General features: G+C 34.6%; 1 protein-coding gene across 6 annotated transcripts in view; it reads right to left on the bottom strand.

Moving 5' to 3' along the window:
• Window positions 1-14,645, bottom strand: part of USP25 (ubiquitin specific peptidase 25) — a 153,789-nt gene that overhangs the window by 47,977 nt on the left and 91,167 nt on the right. For 5 of the 6 annotated variants that reach the window (XM_063659641.1, XM_063659642.1, XM_063659643.1 and 2 more), the window contains 5 exons: window positions 11,634-11,782; window positions 6,306-6,433; window positions 5,419-5,514; window positions 4,120-4,281; window positions 3,284-3,510 (listed from right to left, as the gene is read on the bottom strand). In XM_063659641.1, the coding sequence (XP_063515711.1) occupies window positions 3,284-3,510; window positions 4,120-4,281; window positions 5,419-5,514; window positions 6,306-6,433; window positions 11,634-11,782 (762 nt within the window). Of the gene's footprint in view, window positions 1-3,283; window positions 3,511-4,119; window positions 4,282-5,418; window positions 5,515-6,305; window positions 6,434-11,633; window positions 11,783-14,645 lie in introns of those variants that run through there. The other variant, XM_054468312.2, reaches the window with a different exon arrangement.

Raw genomic sequence — 14,645 nt, 5'->3', positions numbered from 1 at the left:
AAGTGTGTTTCTACTTATAAGATAAGGATTAATGGTTTTCCTACAAACATGTCAAAGGAATAGGAAAATTTTCCTAAAACTTTTCTTAAAAAACATTACTATTTGAAATCTGTAGAAAATGAATTATAGTTATTCTTAATAAAAGACACAGTACAAATGCATACTTTAAAACAACACAAATATGATTTATCTAGAAAATGTTCAGAGCCAATAAAAGTGAATTTTGTTCAAATCTATACAGGAGAGTTTCAATGAAAATGAAAGCTAAGCTTCCTTACATATTGCTATAACACAAGTAAACTTAAGAGCAAAGTAAATAATGTTCACCACATATCTTGTACACACACATAACTGAATAAAAATCGACTATAATCACCAGTGAAAATAAAATTATGGCACTCCCATGACAATTATTTCTACTTCTAGTAGAAAATAATCCTACAAAATTGTTCAGATAGGATATTGTCCACAATAATTTTTAAAAAAGAGATAACCTAAATATCTGTCAATAAGGAAACGGTTAGCTTGTAACCACATCATATTGTGAAACTGCTGAACCAATCAGGAAGAAACCTTGAAAAACTATAAAAGAAACTGGCTAACTTTAGAGTGGGGAAAGACCTGTCTAAGCCTGTCAGAAAACCAGTAACCTTATAGGAAAAGATAAGATCCTCCCTGCCCAACACTTTAAAAAATCTACATTATAAAAAGAAAACAAAACCAACATAAAGAAAATCAAATGGAAAAACTGGGAAAATAATATCTGCAGCATATGTGATATTATAGGTAAAGGGTTAATATCCACAATACATTAAATTTTCTATTAAGCAATAAGAAAAAGACAAATAGCTCAATATTTAAAAAATGGGCAAATGTCACAAACAAGAAATTTACAGAACAATATAAATATCCAACTTCACTCGAAGCTAAGGGAATGCAAATCAAAACACTAAAATACCAGTTTTTCAATTATAAAAAACTACTAAAAAGTGTCCAGGGCTAGGGAGGATACTGGGAGACAGGCTCTTTCACACGGTGGGAATGCAAACTGGTTTAATGTTTTGGAGTGACAATTTTAAAACAGTCGTCAAAATTTAAAATATACACACTCTGAACCAGAAATGGTGGACATAAGGAAACAACAGACATTGGGGCCTACATTAGGGTGGAGGGTGGGAGCAGGGTGAGGATGGAAAAATCACCTATCAGGTACTGTGCTTATTACCTGCGTGATGAAATAATCTTACACCAAACCCCCAAGACATGTAATTTACCTTTATAGCAAAACTGCACATGTACCCCTGAACATAAAAAAGAACATATCCTACTTACAGAAGTGTATAAATATGTATATCGAAGACCAGCACTATTTAGTGAATATCAATATGGGAATTAAATGAATTACATCATACCCGTGTGTTGGAATATTACACAATAGTTTACAAAATAATGCTAACTGCTAACGTCAATATGGATGAAAGAAAGAAAAAAAATATCCTGAGGAAAACCTTCTTTCCTGATCCATAGTATTACATATAAAAACCTTAACAGCCAGGCATGGTGGCTCACACCTGTAATCCCAGCACTTTGGGAGGCTGAGGTGGGTGAATAACAAGGTCAAGAGATCGAGATCACCCTGGCCAACATGGTGAAACCCCATCTCTACTAAAAATACAAAAATTAGTTGGATGTGGTGGCACACAACTGTAGTCCCAACTACTTGGGAGGCTGAGGCAGGAGAATCGCTTGAACCTGGGACGTGGAGGCTATAGTGAGCCCGAGTTCATGCCACTGCACTCCAGCCTGGTGACAGAGGGAGACTCCATCTCAAAAAAGCTCTTCAAACTTAAAATGGCCAAAAGAGAACTCATCATATTTCTCTTTCCTCCCCTGAGTGGGAACCTCTTTGCCCACTGCTTTACCTTTTTTCCAAAATACATTCTATTTGGTTATTCATACCATTATGAACTGAGAGAATTATTTGATTCGTCCCTCTCTCTTACCTCTAGCCAATGACCCACATCTGTCAGTTGTCTCCAAAGAGTATTTTAAGTACATTCACTTCTTCCCTCCCTCAATGCCACTACTTAGGTGTTAAAAGCTTCCTAGCTTCCACCCCTCTGAATGTAATCTTAAAAACAACCCGCCATGAGGAGTAGAAAATTACCCAACACCTAATATAGTGTTTCATCAACACTACTTGCTTGATTAATGTTTGTTAATGAGTTCAAATATTTTTTAAAATTCTCTCTTATTTGAAAAATACTAAAGAAAATCTTGACAGCTACTAAGCTGTCACCATCATACCTTATGTACTTCTTACTAAATTAGGGCCATTCTTTTTCAAATATCGTCTATAAAGAGTTAAGTTGGTCATAACATATCCAACAATCAATATTGTTCAATATAATTCCAACCACGTCACATAGTTCATTTTTTTCATAAACCAATAAATCAGCATAAAATTGGGAAATGATAATAGGGAATTATATTTTCACATTTAAGGAAAAAAATGTAATAAAATCTACCATAATCCATTTTTTTAAGTACACTTTAACAGCAGCAAAGTAGGAAAGAGAAAAGTTCAGAATAACTTATTCTGAAAAAAAAAGAAAAAATAGAATAGAAAAGAATAAAAGAGAGTTCCTTCCAAGAAAGGACAGATGGCAACTTGACACACACACACACATGCACGCACACACACACGCACACTCACACACACACAAAGGCACACAAGCACACACACCCCACCCAGAGCACTGTCCTTATTTTTCTTATTTTGCTGCATGCCAGTAAAAACTCTGTTACAGACTAGTAATGGGATCATAGATATTCATAAATCTGTTAGAGCTATTAAAAATTAAAATTCACATTTCTAATTCTTAAGCCTAAAGAAAATTTTTTATCACCGGAACTCCCTGTGCAAACTTAGATTTAGTACCTAATTGATATGTACAAACATTGATGTTGTATGACATTTCTCCAATGGAGTAACTGTGAATACCAGTTTGATATAAATTTAGAGCAGTAAACTAGAAAATCAGGCCATCTGCTATGTCATTAATCAGCTAAGCAATCCAGGGAAAATCTTTTGGTCCCTGTGAACATGATATTGAGATTATAAAAATCGGAAGACAGACTAGTTTATCTTAAAACCCTTTCTGGAAAAGAAAAATGACTATAATATTTAAATATAAAATCCAGACGTGATTTCTCTTCTCAATATTAACATTATACATATCCATCTGAGGTGACAGTAACCATGCTATGAGACACTTCTTACCTCTGGTGTCATTTTCTATTTCTGTCCTCCAGCGATGTAAACAACTTTCCAGCACAGAAAGTTCTTCCTCCGTTATGTGCCTTGGTGCCGGATGCATGGGCAAATCTGGAGGTATCCGGGACTGAGTAAATGGTTTGTGTATTACTGATCTCGATGAAATGGCAGCAACTGATGAAGGTGATGTGCTTGGCAGTTCTGAAGATGGGGCACCCTGTTGTTCTGTTGTGCTGTATTAAAGCATAGAGTATTTGTTATTAACCTTTCAAGCTGAAACTCTCGACAAAGATCATGCCAAACCCACAGTATTAAATTGGCTTCTAATTCAAAAGAAAAAATCTTAACAAAGAAATATGTGGATTGATCTAATATCCAAATGAGATTTTTAATACATAAGAACTAAATTATTATAAGATGAAGTTGTAGCTTTAGAGTTAAAACAGCTTAATCGTATTTATTTTTAAAAAACAAGAAAATCTTATGCATGATGATATTATTTTCCTGGCTTATCAGCTTACGTTACAGAAACAAATTCTAATTTGATAGTACTATTTTTATGGATCATAAAATGCTGAGTCTTATATATGTACATACCAAAACATGCTAAAGTATAATTCTGAACTGAAAAAAATGTGATTAAAATTTTAATCAATAACCATAAAATCTACTGAAATAATAAAAAAACTCCCAGAGGACATACAGTCTTCTAAGTGAATCTACTCTTAGTTCACTGAAGTAAATCAAAGCATACATTTTATAGAAACTGTCTTTAAAGGCAGCAGTTACATTATTATGTAATAAAGGTAACAACTGTCTCTTGCACCAGGATTACTTTTTACCTTGGTAATGTCTGTGATGGTATGGAACCACTAGGTGGGGAACTAGCATCAATATCGTCAACAGGAGAAGTGCAAACAGGTTTACTTGAGGCAAATTCCAATGCATACTGAAGAACATCTACCAAGGGGAATCGTTTGGGACCGGAACCATAGCTTAAATATCTGTTAATCATAAAATGTACAAATGCTTTTATTTCTATATACAGCATATTTGGGCCTTTATTATTATTATAAAACATGATACGATACTTCAATAAAACTTCCTCAGCAATAAAATTCATTTGCTTTAAAATGAAGATGGTAAAACTGAATATACATTTAAGAAAAACATTAAATGTTCCCCAAAGACAGGAAACCAAGGCCGATTGGGACTGAATCTGAGTATATACTGTTACAATCTGTAAATGCTGTTCTAAATTGTAACTCAATAGGAAGATGAAAACTGACATCTCCTGAGACTGTTTTTATTTTTAGATCTGGCATCTGGTCTCATGATCAGACAGTGATGTGTACTATCCTCCTTTTATCACTAAATCATGTTTCAATATGACTATTCATACTTTTTAAGAATAAAAATCATTAAAATACGATATACTATTTGATGTAAGAAGTTTTAGACTACTAATTTGAAAATTCCTAAAATAGGGGAATACAGAGCAGATTGGGGTTTGCAAACTGAAATGACTTGTGACATTTCAGCCTTTAGATTTCTGTCTGGCCTGTAGAACATTTCTCAGTCCAGATTCTGACGTCTTTTAGAAATGATCCAAATCAATAGACAACAGTGAGGCCATACTCATACATGGTACCATCCACTGGTATGGAATGGCATTCATTCCCTGTACACACAGATTGCTCTCTAGGCTCCCGGCACATACCATCTTACACCTGACACAATTTCCTCCTTTACGAAGCTGCTGAGAAGACTTGGTAGGCAGCTGAGTTTGTATCCTGTTTTAAGGAGAAAAACTCAGATACCATTCATTTTTATGAAAATCTCAAGAGTAATCTTCAGTTTCATGCAAAAGAAAGGTCAAAACTATATTCATTTAACTTTGTATCTATTTTCAGCAGTAGGAACATTACCTGTTGACAATGAGATATTTAATTTTAAACACTAGAATAATTTTTTAAAGTCTACTATAGATTTTTAGTTTCAAGCAAAACTCAAAACTATTCACACAATATTAACTAATCCTAAAATTATAAATCACTCAAAGCAAATTTGAAATTAAAAATCTAGTCACCAAATACATGGTTTCTGATAATTATCTCCTAATTTCATAAAAGTTAAAATACCTTTCTAGCCTTTGTTGTAATACTGTGAGGTAATCTTTCAGTCTCTTGATCTCTTCCCTCTTAATTCTCGTTATTTCTCTGTTTCTGTGCATGTATCTATCAGAAAAAGGCAATCATTAGCATTTCCGAATATCACGAAAGTAGATGCAATATGGCCAGATGCCAGCGTGCCCGGCCTACCACTTTGGGACGCCAAGGCGGGAGGATCACCTGAGGTCAGGAGTTCAAGACCAGCCTGGCCAACATGGTGAAACCTCGTCTCTACTAAAATACAAAAATTAGCCAGCCATGATGGTGGGTGTCTGTAATCCCAGCTACTCGGGAAGCTGAGACAGGAGAATCATTTGAACCCAGGAGATGGTGTTTGCAGTGAGCCAAGATCGCACCACTGCACTCCAGCCTGGGCGACAGAGCAAGACTCCGTCTCAAAACAAAAAAGAAGGAAAGACAGAAAGATAGACAGAAAGACAGACAGAAAAAAAACAAAAGAAAGAAAGGAAAACAGGAAGACAGAAAGACAGGAAGACAGAAAGAAAGAAAGACAGAAAGATGGATAAATACAATATTAAGTATAGACATCACCACAAAGCATCAATTCATTCAAAATTGTGTAAGATGTAAGGTAGATAATACAAAATGGTATTTTTTTAAAATTCTGAATTTTAAGATTACAAAATTAATTTTTTAAATTTCCTTATAACATTATTCCCAAAAACTATACTTTTCTAACACAAAGTGAACTTCATTTACCTTAACAAATGGTATTAGGTATATTATGCAAAAGTAGAAATTAATTCTAAGAAAATTATGCAGAATTTTCCTCTAAACAATGTTTTCTCCCTTACTAAACTGTTTCAAACTAAGTCATGCAGTATATCAAACCATACCTGTCCAAATATAAAACTTGGGGAAATTCTAATTTGTTGTGAATTTTTTCTGGTCTTCCCAATGCCTGATTAAATTCAAATCTTGACAATTCAAATGTTAACACAGGTGGTAATTCAGTAAACCAATGCTGAAAGGAAATAAAACAATAACAAAAACTTTAATACCACCTTTGTTTTCTTCATTGCAATCTTAGGCACAGGATGTGGGCACTGTAATTGTTATATGTATCACCACAATGCTGACCTGACAAGTAATTGGGTACACAGTTTAGTTAAAACTCAACCTCTTTCTAAAAGTTTTCCACACCTCTTGAAAATTCCAAGAGTGGGTATAATACATGATCAGGAAAAAAGAAATCTCACAACTATCCTTCGAAAATAATTCTTTACATTAGAATTTCTAGCCCAAAGAAAAAGACACTGGTTAAAACCATGACTTAGTAGCTCAAGTCTTCTCTGTCTTCTTCAATATGATGTTGAATGGTACTTATACTTAACCAAAGCATCAAAATCCTGTGACAAAATAACTTGTGAGAGGGAGTACTCAAAAAAAAAATTTATATCATAAATCGTCACAACTCTCATACTAAAAATGAAAAAATGGTGTTTTCCTGTTTTAGCTTTAGCTCCTCTGCTGGATTTCATACTAATTTATGAAAAAGACATATCACTAACAAAAAGTTAATACTTAGAGTAATTTACTTAAAATCTTTTAAAATAACTAGTGTTTAAAGAATTGAATGTCTCATTGCTATGAGCCAAATTATGATAATGAATATAGCTATAATTTCCTTCCCCTACCCCCAGCCCCTAATCCCCACACATCCTTTGGTAACTGTTCGATTAAGCATGAAATTCAACATTTTTAAAAGAAAATTATTTTCATATACAACCTCTAGTTATACATAAGCATATGTATTTAAAGAGAAAGAAAAGGTAACAAACTTGTAAATCAACAAATAACAGAAGTATAAAATAAATATTTCTGAAGTGCTTATTATAAACTGCAATATGCGAAACTGCTGCATAATCTATTGTGTGTGATAATTTCAAGTGTCACAAAATGCCACCACACATCTGTCAATAAGTTAAGAATATACTAAATTTAAATGTGAACATCCAAAAAAAAGCATGAATGGCACACACCTGGCAAATTGAATCTGAGGAGGATCTGGAAAGTTGCTACTTTTCTCTACAGCAAATAAAAGCAAATGGTATTCAATACTATTTCTCTTTCAAAATGCTATAATTACTTGAACTGAGATTTCCTGAGCTGGATGGTTATCTTTTACTGAAAGCTAAGGTTTAAGGAATTTGTTTTATATGGATAATACCTGAAACGGATTAAATAAAATTATGAAAAATATCAGAAACATCTCAAGTTTTAAAATTTGATTAGCAAAGTTTGCTTACTCATTTTGATCTCACATGGAACTGGCAAGAATTTTTGAGTTAGTTCTAATCCACATATAAAATTATTATTAAGAATTAAAACATTACCCCAGACATATCACAAAGAACACTTTTGATTCTTTAGGATAATATTCTCTGCTCCATTTTATGATACTCAAACAAGAAAGTAGATTCCAAGAACTATCACTTTCATATTTTATTGCAATACTTTAAATGTCACCATTAAAATTAAATAGTTACATATTTTAATTCATGGAAATCTACAATGGCCACAAGAAATGAAATGACCCAAACTGGGGTATACTTTTCTGTAGACCATGAAAAGTCCAGGAAATATAAATAGCTTCCATACCTTACAAAAGGATGTTCAAAAATGTTATGTAATATGTCTCTGTTATGAATGCATTTTCCTCTATCAGCGATGGCAGGTTTTTCCTACTACAAGAGTGGAAGGATTTCACTTTCTCATTCTAAAGCTGATGGGGACAAGATGAGATAACCAGACATTCTGTAAATTCATGTTTTAAAATATTAATGGTATGTCTAGCTCTGCAATATTTGGATTGTAGTATAGCAGTACATAATTTGAATTTCAAATAATACAAAACATGAGAAATTTTTCTTTCAAAAAAATATTTCCATTCAACAAAAAACTATATCTACTTCTCTATAATCTAACTAGTATGCCATGCTTGTGAGACAGAGGTCATTCTCCATATCTCTAAACATATTATTTTACTAGATAATGAAACTATAGGAGGAATAGATTTCTGCAGTTAGTGAATAAAGAACTTACATAATCAGTATTGGCAGCACAAGTGCTTCTAAATTCATCACAATTCTAGAAATCTCACCTGTTAACAAAAATAGTTCCTAAAGAGTATGTCATTTTTATGAGTTTTAATAGCTGGTTTTTCTATTAAAGTGTATAAGATACCTTGCTTTTATGAGAGGATTATACAAATGTGGAGGAAAAAAAACAACAACAGAAAAAACACACCTATCACTTCAAATTTCCCACGGAATATCAAATCAAGCCAGGATGTAAACTATGCACAAGAAGCAAAAACTTTTTATTCCAGTTAAAAAATTAGCTCCAGTCATTTAATTGCCTTGACTGATTTATTTGCCCTTTGATTTTAAAAGTTAAGTTCCCCATATAACCTCTACAGATGTCTAATATGGTACATGTCGATATTGTTTCTCTAATTTTGTTTTTAAAGCTTTGTAAAAACTCCTTCTAGCACTTTATTATAACTTGGTACAACTTTGTGAAGGGAAACTTGGCAGTACCAACACATCTAAATGAGTATGCCCTGTGACCCAAAGATTCTACTTCTAACTATTCTTCATTCCTAAGTGTGCAAGGGTATTTATACAAAGACATTCTTCAAAATAATTCTTTTTCTAGTTACTGCCTTACAGGATAATTAAATCAATTTAATTTTATAAATACAGACTATGTGACACTATGTAGATTTTAAAAACACTGACGTAAAGCTGTACACTAACTTAGAAGCATGCTCATGACATACTGCTGAGTGAAAAACGCACTTTCGGGGCAGTGTGGATAGATGCAAATACTTATATGTGCATAGCAATAGTCTAAAAGAACACACAGCACACACTGGTAGTAGTGAATACTCACACTACAAGTGAAGTATTTACTATCTGAAATTTTTTTCCTCCAACAGACAATCAAAAAATACCTCCATGTTTCCTGGAGAGTCTGACTCGTCTACAAATTGCATACCATTTAAAAGTTAAAATGTATCATTTAAAAAATATTTAAGTAGTTATTTTGGATATAATCATGTTTAACTTATTCAATTGTCTCTTAGTATATCATTCACAAAATTTAAACTCTTATAGCCAATTGGATGCTTTAGCTTGGAAGACTGGAGGTCTTCCTATATATTAGTTGGCCACAGCTATTTCAGCAAATAAGATGTTCTCTGGGCCAAAATAAAATCAACAATTTTTAATAGATTGCGGAAAAAGCTATTGTTATCAAGGATTATGCCAATTTAGAAATAGCCTATAATGTTACTTACTGGCTTTTAGAGATTCAAGAATAGTTTTTCTAAAGGATATAATAAGACTATAATTTAAATATGTTATTTTTAAAAAACTGATATTATACTTTAGTCAGTGACAGTCTCTTAAATCAAGCTGAATTATTATTGAAACTATAGCCTCCAGCAAATCTAGAAAAATGGTAACAGGAATCAGGCAATCAAATTTGCCACAGTAGTGGAGATTAGAAACTGCTAAATATAGAGAACATCATAAATCATTATATTCCCTAGGCTAGATGAAAAAACCTAGGCAGAACATTTATATTGCAACGTAGGGGCATTGAGAGTATAAAACCAATAAGAAGATGGAGGACAAATCTAAGATATTTTAAGTAAAACAATAAAATTTCAATTCTGTGCACAATAAAAATTTTTAAAAGCTGGGAATATATGAGAAAGATTACCAATAAACCATAGTGTATTTCAGCTACTCTGATAATATAAAAAAGTACCATCCCTGCCCTACTACCCCAATCATCCTTTTATTTAACAGCAAACAGATCAGATTTTAGGAGTCTGCTTTCTTATTCCATTGTGGGATACTGGTAAAGTCCCAGTCTTTAGAGATCTGTTTCCCAATCAATAACATAAGCTGAATTTAAACATTCTTATTTAGAGGTTTTTATCAGAATTAGTCGTGCAGCTCTTGTGTCCATATACCACATCCCTATCCTAGACCCTGCTTTGATAACTTTGAAGTCTGGCTATTCTCTACGGAGAATCACTGAAATAGATGATCTATGATGTAGAGAGAAAGACTATTTCAAATACATCTCTTCCTCTTAACAGGAAAAGCATATTTTTGTTTATGTATGTGGGGGGAAGAGGAAAAAAATGAGTATGCACCTGAAACAGGAAAGGGTTAACTGCATCTTTAAGAAAAAAAAAAATTAAAATTTAGATAAAAACAATTTGTTCTCAAAAACACAAGAACAAAGTCTCCTTTTAGATAAACACAGAGACATCGTATCACTTAATATTTATTAAGCACCTATTCAGTATAAAGATCTCAGAAACTTGTTTGATAAGCACCAAGACATTTCATTCATTCACTCAATAAACGTTGTGTATGCAGTTACCATATCACCACTAGGGATACAGTAGTGAATGACACAGATAAAGACCTCTAGCCACATTCATGGAGCTTAACAGCTAGACAACTATCAGCAATTGCTTAACAATGACTGATTGGGGAAGCACATATGTCCTTTGCTTACTATTACAGTGCCAAAACTCCCCGACAGATGAATGCATGGATGAATGGCTACACAGAGGCAGCTACAGAGATGGATAAAGAAACAGAGATGGGTGGAAAGAAAGAAACTAGTTGAGGTAGACATATAAGTTAACAATATTTTATAAAAATTATTTCTTCCTTGAGAAGGGAAGTTCTTCCATCTGACCTTATGCAATCACGTAGCAGTTTTACAAGAAAAGGAATCTGGGCATCATGGACAAATTCCAGTAACAGTTGATATAAGTAGCATATATCTGTTTTAAAATCCACTGTAATATCAGGATTTTTCTTCTTTATATCCAGGAACTGGCATGCTGCTAATGGCTGGTACCTTGATTGAAAGGTCTAAAAAGACTGAACAATGTCCTAAGATTTTAAAATTCTGAGATAAATTATTTAAGTGAGAATTTAACATAGATTATAGGCCATATTGACTGGGCAGGTCTCCTGAATGTCTAAATTACCAATTAAATCCAAACATACTCTCTGAGTATTCTCTCTCAATTATTAGGTAGCTATATAATTAGAACCTTACATTGTGCTATAGCATTGTAAAAAAGACCTAGGGAAGAAAGGGGACAATGAAAATGTTAAACTCACCTCTTGGCCTGATTTTCCTGAATTCTCTGAATGTAAAGACTCAATTTCTCCTTCAATCATTGCAGCTTCTAGGCACTCATGCAGATCTTTGAACCCATTGACCTGAAGTGGGTACTGACCAAACATTTCAGTGTTTTCAAATTTTTTACCTATAAGAAGGGAGAAAATTAATAATCCTCAATATGGCCTTCTGGCTACTAAAATTAAGAGTATGTAAGGATTCTCACCTGAACCTGAAAATTGTAACACTGACTGATTTCATTCCTGAGAAGTGTTAGTGTAATTTTCCTGTTGGTTTATACACATGTGCAAATGTACATTTATACCCAGCCATAGATATTACACATCCACATATATGTAATTATATACACACAGATGTATGTAGATTTTTTTCTCGCAAGAAGCACTTTCTAAGGGCAAGATACTGTACTGAACACTGGGAATATATACAGCAGTGAACAAGAGAGATATGGTCCCTGAGCTGAGAAAATTCTCAGCCTCATTTAAAAAACATTATACCCATTAACTTCACATATATTTATAAACAAATAATTACAAATAATTATTATTACAATTGTTATAAAAAGAAAGTTGTGATGAGACAGAATTATGTGACAGGTATAAAAATGGGAGCTTAGTCTTGGGGGTGGTGGGGAGAGCAGGGAAGACTTCCATGGCAAAGGACATTTAAGCTCAGACTTGAATAATGAGTGGGAGTTAGCCATGCCAGAGTGCTGGGGGACTATAGAGTATTCTTGGCCATGGAACAGCATGATGAAGACTTTAAAGCAGTAAAGAAGCTGATATGTTTAGGAACTAACAGGAGGTTAGTGTAGCTTGGGGAATCAAGGGAGAGATCACAATGAAAAGTCAGGCAGGGAGTTAAAATCTACAAGGTCTTGTGGTCCTATTAAGGATTTTTTTCCCCACCACATTCTGGGTATAATGCAAAGTCACTGATATGGTTTGGCTGTGTCCCCACTCAAATCTCATCTTAAATTGTAGCTCCCATAATTCTCCTGTATTGCGGGAGGGATTCAGCGGGAGATAATTCAATCATGGGGGCAGTTTCCCCCATACCGTTCTCGTGGTAGTGAATATGCCTCATGAGATGTGATGGTTTTATAAGGGGTTTCCCCTTTGGCTTGGCTCTCGTTCTCTTCTCTTGTCTGCCACCAAGTGAGACATGCCCTTCACCTTCTGCCATGATTGTTAGGCCTCCCCAGCCATGTAAAACTGTGAGTCCATTAAACCTCTTTCTTTTGCAAATTGCCCGGTCTCGATTATGTCTTTATCAGCAGCATGTAAATGGACTAATACAGTCACTGAATGGTTAAATCTAAGAGTAACAGGCTCAGGTTTATGTCTGTGAAACACCTTTAAAGTCCCTGTGTGAAGTAGGTGGTCATCTGTTAAAAGACTACTGCAGAATCCATCCAGAAATAAAGGTAGCATGGATGAAGGTTGTTAAAAGTAAAAATACACAAAAGAGATAAAATTATATACATATAACATTTATACATATATACAAGGAAGGGCACCAACAGGACTTGACTGAGCAGGATGAGAGGTAAGAAGGAAAATATCAAGAGTGACAGAATTCTGGCATGAACAACTAGATGATGATGATGATGATGATGATTACTATATTTTTTTTTTAACAACTAGATGATGATGATGATGATATTTTATTTTTTATTGAGACAGAGTCTCGCTCTGTCGCCCAGTCTGGAGCTCAGTGGTGTGATCTCGGCTCACTGCAAACTCCGCCTCCCGAGTTCCAGCAATTCTCTTGCCTCAGCGTCTCTAGTAGCTGGGATTACAGGCGCCCACCACCACACCTGACTTAATTTTTGTATTTTCAATAGAGGTGAGGGTTCACCATGTTGGCCAGGCTGGTCTCAAACTCCTGACCTCAAGTGATCCACCTGCCTCAGCCTCCCAAAGTGCTGGGATTACAGGCATGAACCAATATGCCTGGCAGATTATGGACTGAAAATGGCACCACTGAAGTAAGAACAGAGGATTTTTTTTTTAGTTTTGAGGTAGCAGTGGAAATCACTGGTTCATTATGACCCATGAGATTTCAATTTGAGAAGAGAGTTGAATATGAATCTGTAACTAAGCTTAACATTCTGGAATAAAGATAGAATTGCTGGCTTATTGACAGCAGGAAATTAAGGCACTGAATGAGATGCCTAGGGGATGGGACAGGAAGAAGAAATGGGCCTAAACAAAGTCCTAAGGTTCTGCTACCTTTATATGCAAAAAGAGACTATAAATACAACTTTTCTTAGAAGTACCCACAGAGGCAGGAAAAAAGCTGCAAGAATATGGTGTTACAAAAGCCAGAGAAATGTGTTTTTAAGGAAAGAATAGGAAAAAGGAGGAAGAAGAGGTTAAGAGACATCAGCATTAATAACTGGTAAGAATTCAATATGGAAAGTGTATTAGTCCATTATCACGCTGCTGATAAAGACATATCCCGGACTGGGAAGAAAAAGAGGATTAATTGGAACTACAGTTCCACATGGCTGGGAAGCCCTCAGAATCATGGCGGGAGGCGAAAGGCACTTCTTACATGGCAGAGGCAAGAGCAGATGAGGAAGAAGCAAAAGTGGAAACCCATGATAAACTCATTAGATCTCGTGAGATGTATTCAATATCATGAGAATAGCACAGGAAAGACTGCCCCACCATGATTCAGTTACCTCCCCCTGGGTCCCTTCCACAACATGTGGGAACTCTGGGAGACACAATTCAAGTTGAGATTTACATCAGGACACAGCCAAACCATATCATTCCAGCCCTAGCCCCTCTAAATCTCATGTCCTCACATTTCAAAACCAATCATGTCTTCCCAACAGTCCCCCAAAGTCTTAGCTCATTTTAGCATTAACCCAAAAGTCCACAGTCCAAAGTGTCATCTGAGACAAGGTTAAGTCCCTTCCGCCTATAAGCCTGTAATATCAAAAGCAAGCTAGTTACTCCCTATAAGAAGGGAGAAAATTA

The sequence above is a fragment of the Pongo pygmaeus genome, chromosome 22 (genome assembly GCF_028885625.2).
Source record: "Pongo pygmaeus isolate AG05252 chromosome 22, NHGRI_mPonPyg2-v2.0_pri, whole genome shotgun sequence".
NCBI classification, from domain to species: Eukaryota; Metazoa; Chordata; class Mammalia; order Primates; family Hominidae; genus Pongo; species Pongo pygmaeus.
This window is presented reverse-complemented; position numbering and strand designations above follow the sequence as displayed.